Consider the following 12,097-nt stretch of genomic DNA (forward strand, 5'->3'; position numbering starts at 1 on the left):
ATCTTGGCCTATTTTCCAGGTCATCAAAATTTTAGGAACAGATAAAGGAAAGAAGAACAAAACAAACTTAATTTTCCTGGCTGGCAATAGAGTCTTAAAATATGCAGAGAAAAGCTACACAGTGGAAAAATCTTTAACATCAATTCTCAAGTAAGTGGATTGCTTTTTCTGGAATACCATCATGTAAAACAGCTGAAATCACTTTTGTATTGGTCTGCTAATAGAATGTATGAACTGTTAAATAACAGAATAAAAATGTGCACGTCCTATGAAATGTAACATTGTGTTAAGTATGCAATTTATTTGTGAGTTCAGATAACAAGACTGAGCAACCTTGGTTTATTTTGTTGAAGATGAGGAGGTTGAATTCTGAGGATGTCTGGAGTTGTTTTTGTTTTGCTGGGCAGGCCTAAGAAGAGTTTTTTAGATATAACTCTGGAGCTAACATTCCAGTAACGTGCATTGCAGCATGTACTGTATGTAAAAACTGACTGTGACACTTTGGCCAGAGAGCGTGAGTGAAGTTCCAGTGTCAAGGCTGCCAAAATGCAATTTCCGATTAACAATGTGGCCATTCATATGCTGCCATCAGAGTTTTTAGTCACGACTTCAGAACATGAGATATCCCTGCACAGCAGTGCATTTGTCAGGGAAATAGGCAAAACAGATTCAGTCAGTGGAATCATTTTAAGTAACATCTTTCAGATGACATGTCCCTACAAAGCTGTCAAGCAATTGGCATTGAATGAGCTAAATTCACATCAGAAAATCAGAAGGGGCATAGACAAGGTGAATGACTTTTCCCTCGGGTAGGGGAGGTCAAAATCAGGGGCTATATTTTTAAGGTGAGAGGAGAAAGAGTTAAAAAGGATGTGAGGCATTTTTACACAGGCAGTGGTTCTTTTGTGGAATGAACTGCCAGAGAAAATGGTGGATGCAGGCACAGTTACAACATTTAAAAGACATTTGGATAAGTTCATGAATAGGAAAGGTTTGGAGGGATATGAGCCAAGTGGAGACAGGTGGAACTATGGGAACATGGTCGGCGTAGATTACTTGGACAGAAGGGTCTATTTCCATGCCGTGTGACTATGACTATGTTCAAATTATAGTAATAAAACTTTGAATTCCAGAATAGGGTCATGATCTACTTTACCAAAGTATCTTAATCATTTTTTTGAAAGACAGTGTAGTGAGGGAGGGACTCAGTCCAACCACAAAATCCTCTTTCTTTGTCTTGATTGAAAGTAGCAAGAATGTTGAAAACATTGAAGTTGTGACATTGTATAGAATATTTAGAATTTTTGTGTATTCGGAAGGCGTTTCAGTGAATTTGTTTGAAATAAATTTGTTCACCCAATTTTTCAGGAATGGACCAGAGGAACACATTGAAGCTGTGGATAAATTGCAAAAATCAGTCAAATTGCTACAGAAGGTATTCCTGATAATTCAGTTTGATTATGACGTCAATTAAGAACTGTATTTGACCAATAATAATAGTCTAAATAATGAAATAACTACCTTGAAAATGTTTCTAAAAGGAGACTTTGAGGTAAAAAATTTTCTGGTAAGAGAGATTAACAGTAGTGCTTTGTCAAAAATTATGTTAAACAAATTTTGAACTGTAATGATTATTTACACAAAGAGCTGTAAATTCTTTTAAAGGTACATTATAATTCAATTACCAAGTGCATCTGACAGAGCATTACTCCTGTATTTGTTAACTGGTTGCTTTGAAATAGGGGAACGAAGAATGTTATGCTAATATTTTAGCAATTATGCACTAATATTGGCAACAGTAATGTTCAGACTAATATTTCAGGTATTACACGTTTAAGTGTGGTGCCTGATGATTTCGATGAGTTCACTGAGTTTTACTGAGTGAACATGCTTTTTATGTTACTTGCAATGTAAAGAAAGGATTTTATGATCTTATTCCTTATGACTCACAAAGGCAAACCTTCTCCAAAAGTTAATTTTATCTGGATTAATACCAGATATATATAGATTGAGAGCAACTGGAAATTATATCTTCTGCTTCCTGGCAAGAAGCATTGCTCCGAAAACCATTCCATTTTCATTTATTTAAAGTCATAATCTGATGTCTTTTGTTTCAATTGCAAACTCAATTCCATTTCCAATCCTTTTTGTATAAGTGTTACAAATTTTCAACTGCTAAATCTTCGCGGTCGGAATTAAAGGTGTTAGATTGATTTGCAAATACTTGATATGACTATTAAGGTTTACCTAGTAATTACCACTTTATGTTCTCTTACAAACAGTTTTAATGCGAAAAAATGCTTAGATTTAACCAAGGTATATCTCCAGGGTGAGATTCACATGTTAGGAGAGTATAGATAAAGTTGCCATAGTCTTAAGATACCATAGGGCTGCTCTCTCGTTAGAGAAAGAGGTGGTGGTTTAACCTGAGGGTCACCATGCCTCGGGCAAGGGGAGAAGCTGAGGAGAATCCCTCATGGTAATCTCAGCCAGGAATTGAATCCAGTGTTGTGACATCACTCTGCACTGCAAACTTGCCATCCACCCAACTGAGCTATCTTACCCCTATGTTAGATGAGCTTATGACTATCTAAACGGAGAGATCTAGGGGGAAATTTTGCAAACATTTAGATAATGAACAGGTAATCATGAGATTGCTGTCTTCTGTTCCTGAAATACTCTTCCTACATATTTGTCAATGTAAGAAAAGAAAGAAATTACAAAATCTTGAATCGTGTTCGAGTTTGTGTTCTGTGGCAGTCGCTACAAGCTTTACTGGATGTTTGTTTTATTTTGAGCACTTTTGGGAATAATTAAACCCTTGGGTGGAACTTACACGTAATATGTTTTTTCTTTTCTGTGCTTTAAAGAACAATCTAAACCTACTCAGGGATTTGGCTCTGTTAACAGCAAAAAGCTTTAGGAATGATCCAAACAAGGGCAAGTTATTAGTTTTGCATAGGTAAGTAACTTGATATTCTGTCATTATTCTTTGTATATACACTGATGTTGATCGGGTTTGGAGCACAGCTTTTTCACTGAAGACAATAGAAGCTTATGCAGGTCAGAGTTTTGCTTTTATTAAGCAAGCCATGTATCAAACTGAATGTAGGTCACATAACGTTCTGACCTTGAGTTGCAGTCAGAGATTGCAATCAGTGGAAGCCAATACACTGACATTCCAATGAGTTGTGAAGCTAATCAGTCAAAGAAAATCACAAGTTTGTGGCATAGTTGTTGACCTAAAATTAAGTTGATGATCTAACTAAATCACATAAACATATAGAGAATGGACAGCTATTTTTTAAACAAAGACTTCAATATCAAGACAGAAAAATGAACAGCTCTCATAGATCTTGAAGTTTATTTTTCTTAGTCATTCATAAGATGTGGGTGTCATTGGCTAGGCTAGTATTTATTGTCCATTCATAATTGTCCTTGAGAAAGTGATGCTGAGCTGTTGCCTTAAACCAGCTGCTGTCCACGTGTGGCAGGTACATCCTCCATACTGTTGAGAGTGGAGTTCCAAGATCTTAACCCAGTGACATTGAATGAATGACAATATAGTTTTGTGTCAGGATTGTGTTTGTCTTGGAGGGAAACTTGTAAGTGGCAATGTTACCATGTATTCACTGCCCTTGTCCTTCTAGGTGGTGGAGATCTTGGAAGATGTTGTGTGAGGAATCTTGGTGGGTGGTTGCCGTGCATCTTGCAGAAGCTGCATATGCTGCCACCTGTGTACTGTTAGTGAAGGTGATGGATGCAGTGCAGGCTGTTTTGTCTTGGATGATGTTGAGCGTTGTTTGAGCTGCATTCATCTAGGCAAGTGGAGAGAATTCCATTGCACCTCTGACTTGTGCCTGGTAGATGGGTGAATGGGCTCTGGAAAGTCAGGGTGAGTTACTCATTGTAGAATTGAGAGCCTTTGATTTTGCTTTTGTAGCCACAGAAGGCCAGACCAGTTCAGTTTCTGGTCAGCGGTAATCCCCAGAATGTTGGTAATGGGATAATGCAATTGAATATCAAGGGTTTAAAGTTTAGATTCTGTCTTTCTTGTAATAGTCATTTGTCTGTACTTGTTTCACATGAATGTTATTTGCTATTTACTAAGCAAGGCTTGGATATTTATCCAGGGCTTGCTTCAGTGTCTGTGTCATCACAAATGATGCTGAGCATTGTGCAATCATCAGTGAACAAGCCCACTTCTGACCTTATGATGGAGGGAAGCTCATAGTTGAAGGAGTTAAGATGGTTGGGCCTAGGATACGACTGTAATGAGCTCTGGCACTGTTGTCCTAGGACTGAAATGATTTACCTCTAACAACCACCCCATCTTTGTTTGTGTGAAGTATGTCTCAACCAACAGAGAGTTTTCCCTCAATTTCCATTGACTCCACTTCTTCTAAGGTTTCTTGACGTAGCTCTCAGTCAAATGTGACCTTGGTGTCAAGAGCTATCACCCTCACTTGCCATCTGGCATTCAGCTCTTATGTTTGGACAAAGTCTGTACCAAGGTTAGGAGCTGTTGGCTTAATGGAACCCAAAGTGAGCATCATCGAGCAGGTTATTGTTGTGTTAAGAGCTGCTTGGTGGCATGTCAACAACACATCGCTTTGATTGAGAGTGGTCTGAGGGAGCACTAATAGCTGAGTTTGATTTGCCTTGTACTTTGTGGACAGATATACCTGGGCTATTTTCCACATATCTTCAAGATATTTTGTATATGAGCATCCTTGCACTAAGTGAAACTTCCTAATGCTCCTCCAGCTACAGTAAAGAATCTGCCATTATGTCCCATTTTAAAAATATTTTTGGAAAATGAATTAAAGTTGAGAGAAATTCTATTCTGGCCACGCAAAGCCGTGTTAACTCAAGCAGCCTATCCACAGTGAAGTCTTCTGTCAATATGAAATCAGTATGAAAGTTTCTACAGCCTTTTGTCCATGTGAAACCAGATGCCCCACTTTTAATTGACTTTCTTAATGATCACTAATTTTCTCAGCAATGCTTTTTCAAACAATGCTGTTTTGAAAACCCAACTCATATTTGAAGTTTTAAGTTTCTGTACACTTCTGTTTTGTTCTTCAAGCTATGAGTTATTACTGCAGTATAGTCAGAGCTTTAGTTTAAAGGAAAGACTTTTGGCTTGCCTTCATCGATCAGAGCATTGAGTACAGAAGTCGGGATGTCATGTTACAACTGTACAAGGCATTGGTAAGGCCACATTTGAAGCACTATGTACAATTCCGGTCATCCTGCTATAGGAAGGACATTATTAAACTGGAAAGGGTGCAAACAAGATTTACAAGGATGTTACCAAGACTGGAAGGTTTGAGTTATAAGGAAAGGCTGGATAGGCTGGGAATTTTTCCCTGGAGTGTAAGAGGCTGAGGGGTGACCCTATAGAAGTTCATAAAAGGGCCATAAATAAGGTCCATAGCTAAGGAATTTTCACCAGGGTAGGGGAGTCCAAAACTAGAGGGCATAGGTTTAAGGTGAGAGGGAAAAGTTTTGAAAGGGAGTTGAGGGACACCTTTTTTGCACAAAGGGTGGTGCATAAATAGAATGAGCTGCCAGAAGAAGTGGTAGAGCAGGTACAATCAAACATTTAAAAGAAATTTGCACAGATACATGGATAGAAAAGTTTAGAGGAATATGGGCTAAATGCAGGCAATTCAGCTGAGATATCTGGATAGCATGGGTGAGTTGGGCCGCAGGGCCAGTTTCATGCTGTATGACTGTGTGACTCTAAGACTTTTTTATGTAGGACATGTTAAAGTTCAGTTAATGAAGTATTTTAAAATGTAGCCACTGTTCTTCTCTTAATTAGTTCCTCTACAGCACTGGAACGATATTGTATCTGACCTGGAATGTTTGATGCTGGTACTCGTGCTGTTCCCAGCAGTGACATGTCCTCAATTTTGAGAGTACAAAATAAGGTTTAATAAAACATAACAGAAGTACTTCTATATGTAACAATGTAGCTGTGAGGAAAGATTGGCCAGGTTGGGATGTTCCCTTTGGAAGAGAGAAGGCCGAGGAGAAAGTTGATTAAGATGTGCAAAACTGTGAGAAGTCTGGATGAAGCTTTCCTATTTACCTTAGTGGAGAGGTCACTGACTAGGGGGCATATATTTAATGTGACTGGTGGGGAGGTTAGAAGTGAGCAAATGTAACAGATTTTCACCAAGAGGCTGGTAGGGGTCTGGAGCTCATACCTGAAAGGCTAGTACATGGCAAAACTCTCTGCTAATTAAAACAATGTCTGGATATGTACCTCAAATGGTGGAATGAGAAGGGCTACAGATCAAATTTTGCAAGGTAAGGCTGGACTGAGTGACTCAGTTCTTTCAGCTGGCCCACATGTGATTGACCAAGTGGCCTCTTTTTGTGCTGTAAAGATTTTAAACTTCCACAGTGGACAACTGCCTATATTCTCATATTGTTTATAATGAACTGCCCTTTCAAAGTTTCCACATCTATTTCCATTACTTTCTTTCAGAAAAGATGGGGACAATGAATTTATGAATATTGTAGCAAATGAAGTTAGTGCTGAGGTAAGGTGGAGCAACTTTTACTGGTCATTTTAAATGGTGATTTATTTTTGTTTATTCAACAGATTCTTGTTGATTGCATTAGTATATGATCTTCAATAATGACCTCTTACTCCCACTAATATCTACCATTCTCACCTTTCATATTCATTTTGTCTTATTGCATTGCTGACTCTCCAGGTTTTGTTTTGCTTTGGCTTTTGCTTTCTTTCTGTGTGTGTCTGTCCAACGCCTTTCCTGTTTCTTCTGTTGCATGAACCATTCCATCACTATCTATGTCACTGAGCTGACTATTCCCACTCTCCTGCGGTGGAGTTGATTGTGGGACTTGCTGGTGGCCATCAGCGGCAGTGCTGTGCTAGTTCATTGTAGCTCTCTTCCAATGGCATCAAGCATTAGATGTGAAATTCTGATCAGATCAGCAGCCTCAAATCATTAGTTATTTTTGCATGTAATCAGCACAATACAAACCAGAATTTGTCAATTGTTGGAGTTAAATAAGCAATCCCATTTGATTAGGCAGCCTGCAGGATCGAATTTTTTTCCCCCAATATCACTATCATGAGTCTTATTCACTTGGCCTTATATTGAGCTTTTCTGACCATATGATACCACATGTAGCTGTACCGCCAAAGAAAAACACACTGTGAAGGACACACTGTTGTAATGTAGGAAATGCAGCAGTGAAATTGTTCTCAGGAGGCTCCCACAGATAGATATGTGAAAATGACCAACAATCTGTTTTTGTGATGTTGATTTAAGAATAAATATTGGCCAGGACATCAGACCACCATACCTTTTAGAAAATAGTGCCATGGGATATTTTATGCCTGCCTGAGAGGGTAGATGGGGGGTGGGGAGGGGGGTGGGGGGGGGTGGGGGTGGGGGTGGTGGGGGGGTCTCCATTTAATGTCCAAGTCAAATGATGACACCTCTGACCATGCAGCATTTTCTCAGGGTGTCAGCCTTTTTATTGTCTGATCAAATCCAGGAGTGAGACTTGAATCCACAAACTTCTGTCTCAAGTGACAGTTCTACCCACTGAGATCCAGTTAACAGTAGAATAATGTCACACTAGTGGAATCCTTGTTCAGAGCATTGTTTTGAAAAAACCTGCAGGCCTTTTCAGCTAATCCCTTCTGTCCTAAAGCTATCTGACCTTGGGTTTTTAACACAATCACAGCAGTTCTACAATATAGAAGTAGACCACATCTTTGTACATTAAATACCCCTCCAATACCCTCTTGAATGCCTCATTTGCACTTGCCTCCACCACAGCCATACTCAGGCGATGCATTCCAAACCCTAACTACTCACTTTGTGCCGAATATTTATTTTCTCACCTTGTATTTGCTTGTTTTGCAAATCATTTTAAATCCATGCCTTCTTGTTCACTTTACAAACAGAAAATAGTCTCTCTCTAGACAGCTGGCTTATAATTTTGAAAACCTCAGATCTCCTCTCAGCTGCTTTCTCTCCAAGAAAAATAATCCCAATGTCTTCAATCTATCCTCAAAACTAATTTTCTCATTCCTGAAGCCATTCTTGTAAATGGCTTTTGCACTCTATCCAAAGAATCCACATAATGTGGTAGCCAGATCTGTACATAGTAGTCCTGTTGAGCTCTAAAACCTGTCTTGAACAAGTTCAGCAACACTTCCTTGCTCTTGTGCTCTAAACCCTATTATGAAGCTGTACACTATGTGCTTTGTTAACTGCTCCATCCATCTGTTCTGCTAAAATCACTGATCTGTGCACATTTACCCTCTGCTCCTGAAACCCCTTTAGAATTTTACCCCCCTGTTATCTATTACCTTTCAATGATCTTCCTATCGAAGTGCATCACCTCTCACTTCTTTACATTAAATCCTATCTGCCAACTACCCACCCACTCCATTAACCTTTCTATGCCCTTTTGGAGTTCTACACTGTCCTCCTTACAGCCTACATAGAATCGTAGAGATGAACAGCACGGAAACAGACTCTTCGGTAAAACTTGTCTATGCCGACCAGATCTCTCAATCCAATGTAGTCCCACCTGCCAGCACCTGGCCCATATCCCTTCAAACCCTTCCTATGCATATTATCCAGATGCGTTTTAAATGTTGCAAGTGTAATAGCCTTCACAACTTCCTCTGGCAGCTCATTCCATACACGTACCACCCTCTCAGTGAAAAAGTTGTCCCTTAGGTCACTTTTATATCTTTCCCCTCTCACCCTAAACCTATGGCCTCTAGTTCTGGAGTCCCCCACCCCAGGGAAAAGACTTCGTCTATTTATCCTATCGATGGCCCTCATGATTTTATAAACGTCTATAAGGTCACCCCTCAGCCTCCGACACTCCAGGTAAAACAGCCCTAGCATATTCACCCTCTCCATATAGCTCAAATCCTCCAACCCTGGCAACGTCCTTGTAAATCTTTTCTGAAACCTTTCAAGTTTCACAACATCTTTCTGATACAGTTTTGTATCATCTGCAAACTTTGAAATTGTTCCCCACAACCCACAATCTAGATCATTGTACCCTGTGCATTAACATCTAGATCAATAGTGCTGCCAAATTCAAAGGAGAGCCAAGTTTTATTGCCTGGTACAGATTCTTGTTGCCTTGATAAATACAAATAAATGTTAAACATCTTGGAGATCATCTTCTGTTTATTGTATATCCTCAGGTAGTGCTTGCATTTCTTACAGTGGGTGATGAAAAAGGAGCAGGCCTATTCCTATTAACAGGTCAAGTGGATGCTGTCGAAGCACTAGGTTCAAAGTAAGGTCACATTGTCTAATTTCTCTAACTGTTCAGACAACTTGTGAGATGCCAACTTCATTGCACCTATGGCTTATGTTTTTTTTAAAGCAATATTGATTGACAATTACAAGATATTTTAAGCCCCTCCTAATATACCAGGACTTTCCAAATTGACCCCCAGTGTGGTCAGCCTAAGATTTGGGAACATTAGCTCCAAGTGATTAGATTAGATTACTTACAGTGTGGAAACAGGCCCTTCGGCCCAACAAGTCCACACCGACCCACCGAAGCGCAACCCACCCATACCCCTACATTTACCCCTTACCTAACACTACAGGCAATTTAGCATGGCCAATTCACCTGACCCGCACATCTTTGTGACTGTGGGAGGAAACCGGAGGAAACCCACGCAGACACGGGGAGAATGTGCAAACTCCACACAGTCAGTCGCCTGAGGCGGGAATTGAACCCAGGTCTCTGGCGCTGTGAGGCAGCAGTGCTAACCACTGTGCCACCGTGCCACCCAAGTGCTAATAGCTGTGAGGCTGCTTCAACTTGTGCGGTTTTCAAGTAGTGGGAGTGATCCAGCAATTCAATGTTGTCGGCCTAAATCAAGTCCTAAACAAACTAATGGGAATGTAGGTGCTCTTTACCTGAAAATCCAGAGCATTAAGAAACTTTCCTTCCTGTTGCCCTCATGGGTTTCTTTGGATGCTGCCTGAACTGCTGTGCTCTTCCAACATCACTAATCCAGAATCTGGTTTCCAGCATCTGCAGTCATTGTTTTTACCTTCTTTCACTATCCCCTAGTCATGTTCTCACTGTCACAGACATCCAAATTCCCCACCCCCAGCTGTCGGCCCTTGTCCTGCTCCATAGCTGTGGATGTTTGACATGTTTCAAGCACCAAGATGGACTCATAATGAGACCATGTTTGGGAGAAAGCACTATATTATAAAGTCTCAGTAAATATTCTGTAAGTGTTAGCAGAGCAGCTGTCTTAGCACTAGGCAGTATTAATATACATAAAGAGAGGATCTATCTGATCCTGGTTTGGAAGAGGGATATGTAATAATATTACCTTCCTGAATAGAACCAAAATCTTAACTTAATCCACCTCCTTTCTGCAACATATTTTGGGCTAATTGTACAACAATACTAATATCATGGGTGTGGTGGATTTTTTTCATTTTACCTTCTCAGTTGAAAGAAGCTGGGAGTAGTGAGAACCAAGAAACAAACAGAGGGACATTGTTTTTAATAGATGGAGCAATTCTATAATTCTCTCTGTAATAAAATAAAATTGGTTTCTCCTTATGGTTTCAATTGCACACTAACTTGGCAGCCAATGAATGAGCTTTATCAGTTCTTTGCAGTATTATTGAGGAAAAAATTCTAATTCACTTTTAAATATTCAAACCCCCACCAGGAGAAAGTGAAGTTTCCGCCTCATTCAAGCAACTCTGAAAAAAGGAATTAAATTGAGGGGAGGTGGGGTGGGAGAAGTTTGATAATGCAAACCAAACATGTTATCAGGCATTGTCTGTTCCGTAGGGAGTGAAACAGATATAATTAATTTCCCTTTGTTAATTGAGCAAAATGAATTGGAAAATACCACAGCTTCAGTAAAATGGGTAAAAGAAAGCGATTTATTGGCTGTCTCTTTTGATTTTGTTCTTCAATGCAGGGTTGCTCAAATTCTTGATGGAAAAGGTGCCGGAAAGCGGGGACGTTATCAAGGTAAAGCAAACAAGATGAGCAAACGGCCAGAGGTGGAGGCCCTCCTTTGGGAATACATGAGCACATTGGACACAAAAGAGGAATGAAGACACACAGTGAATACTAATGTAAATTTACATGTAGAATACCATTTTGTCTTTTTAAAAGAACTTCATCTTGACCATTTGCTCTTTGAAATGTAGTCCTACAGTATATCTGTGTCCACCACTACGTTTTGAGTGCAAATGTTGCCAAGGCTGGCTCTGAAGGAAAAGGAGCGAGATCACCTCTTCCAAGGACTGTCATTCCTGCTCCTTGAAATACTGGACACAGCCATGACTTCCTAGTGTTTGCACTATAACTGTGGGGTTAAGGTGAAATATCAGCACGACAGTCTGAGTGAATGTATACATGATCACTCCATTTACTACTGAATAGGGTTCAATGCTGATCTGTACTTAGTGTGCACCATGTGATATACTCCATCAATAAAATATTTTGTCTTTTAAGTTGTTTTGAGGCATTTTTCCTTTATAAAATGTAAGGGAATTATGTTTTCCCACAGCAACAGTTTTGTAAACTGTAGCAAAATAAAATGACTTCATAGGAATATTTTTGAATTAGTGTAGCACACTGAGCCACATAAAAACAGGTTAACATAAATGACCAAAAGCTTGGGCAGTAGTAGCTTAAAATGAGCAGCTTAGAGAAGGGATGCAAGGTAGAAATGTAGGGAGAATGTTGCAGACTTTAGTACCTAAGCAACTGAAGGCATGCCCACTAATGAAAATTAAGTATGTAAGAGAGGCCAGAATTAGAAGAGCATAGATATCTTGGTTAAAAACAGCAATTGCTAAAAAAAAGCTCAGCAGGTCTGGCAGCATCTGTGGAAAGAAAGCAGAGTTAACAGTTTGGAAGAAGGGTCACTGGACCTCGGTCATTGTTAACCCTACTTTCTCTCCCCCGATTTAGGTACAGAAAGCTAGCACAATCTGCCTAATAATTCTACACGTCTATACTACAAACTTACTTCCCAGCATTTTCCCAGTAACATAATATTACTGAAATTCAGAAA

The 12,097-nt window shown here is 39.7% G+C and overlaps 1 protein-coding gene across 1 annotated transcript in view; it reads left to right on the top strand.

The window, feature by feature from the left end:
* Positions 1 to 11,531, top strand: part of aarsd1 (alanyl-tRNA synthetase domain containing 1) — a 96,065-nt gene extending 84,534 nt beyond the window's left edge. The window contains exons 12-17 of the mRNA XM_060848634.1: positions 20 to 150; positions 1,369 to 1,435; positions 2,871 to 2,962; positions 6,503 to 6,557; positions 9,227 to 9,321; positions 10,991 to 11,531. Coding sequence (XP_060704617.1) covers positions 20 to 150; positions 1,369 to 1,435; positions 2,871 to 2,962; positions 6,503 to 6,557; positions 9,227 to 9,321; positions 10,991 to 11,129 — 579 coding nt within the window. The 3' untranslated portion in view covers positions 11,130 to 11,531. The remainder of the gene's footprint in view (positions 1 to 19; positions 151 to 1,368; positions 1,436 to 2,870; positions 2,963 to 6,502; positions 6,558 to 9,226; positions 9,322 to 10,990) is intronic.
* Positions 11,532 to 12,097: the final 566 nt, after the last annotated feature.

Source organism: Hemiscyllium ocellatum, chromosome 32, assembly GCF_020745735.1.
Source record: "Hemiscyllium ocellatum isolate sHemOce1 chromosome 32, sHemOce1.pat.X.cur, whole genome shotgun sequence".
In the NCBI taxonomy this organism is placed as follows: Eukaryota; Metazoa; Chordata; class Chondrichthyes; order Orectolobiformes; family Hemiscylliidae; genus Hemiscyllium; species Hemiscyllium ocellatum.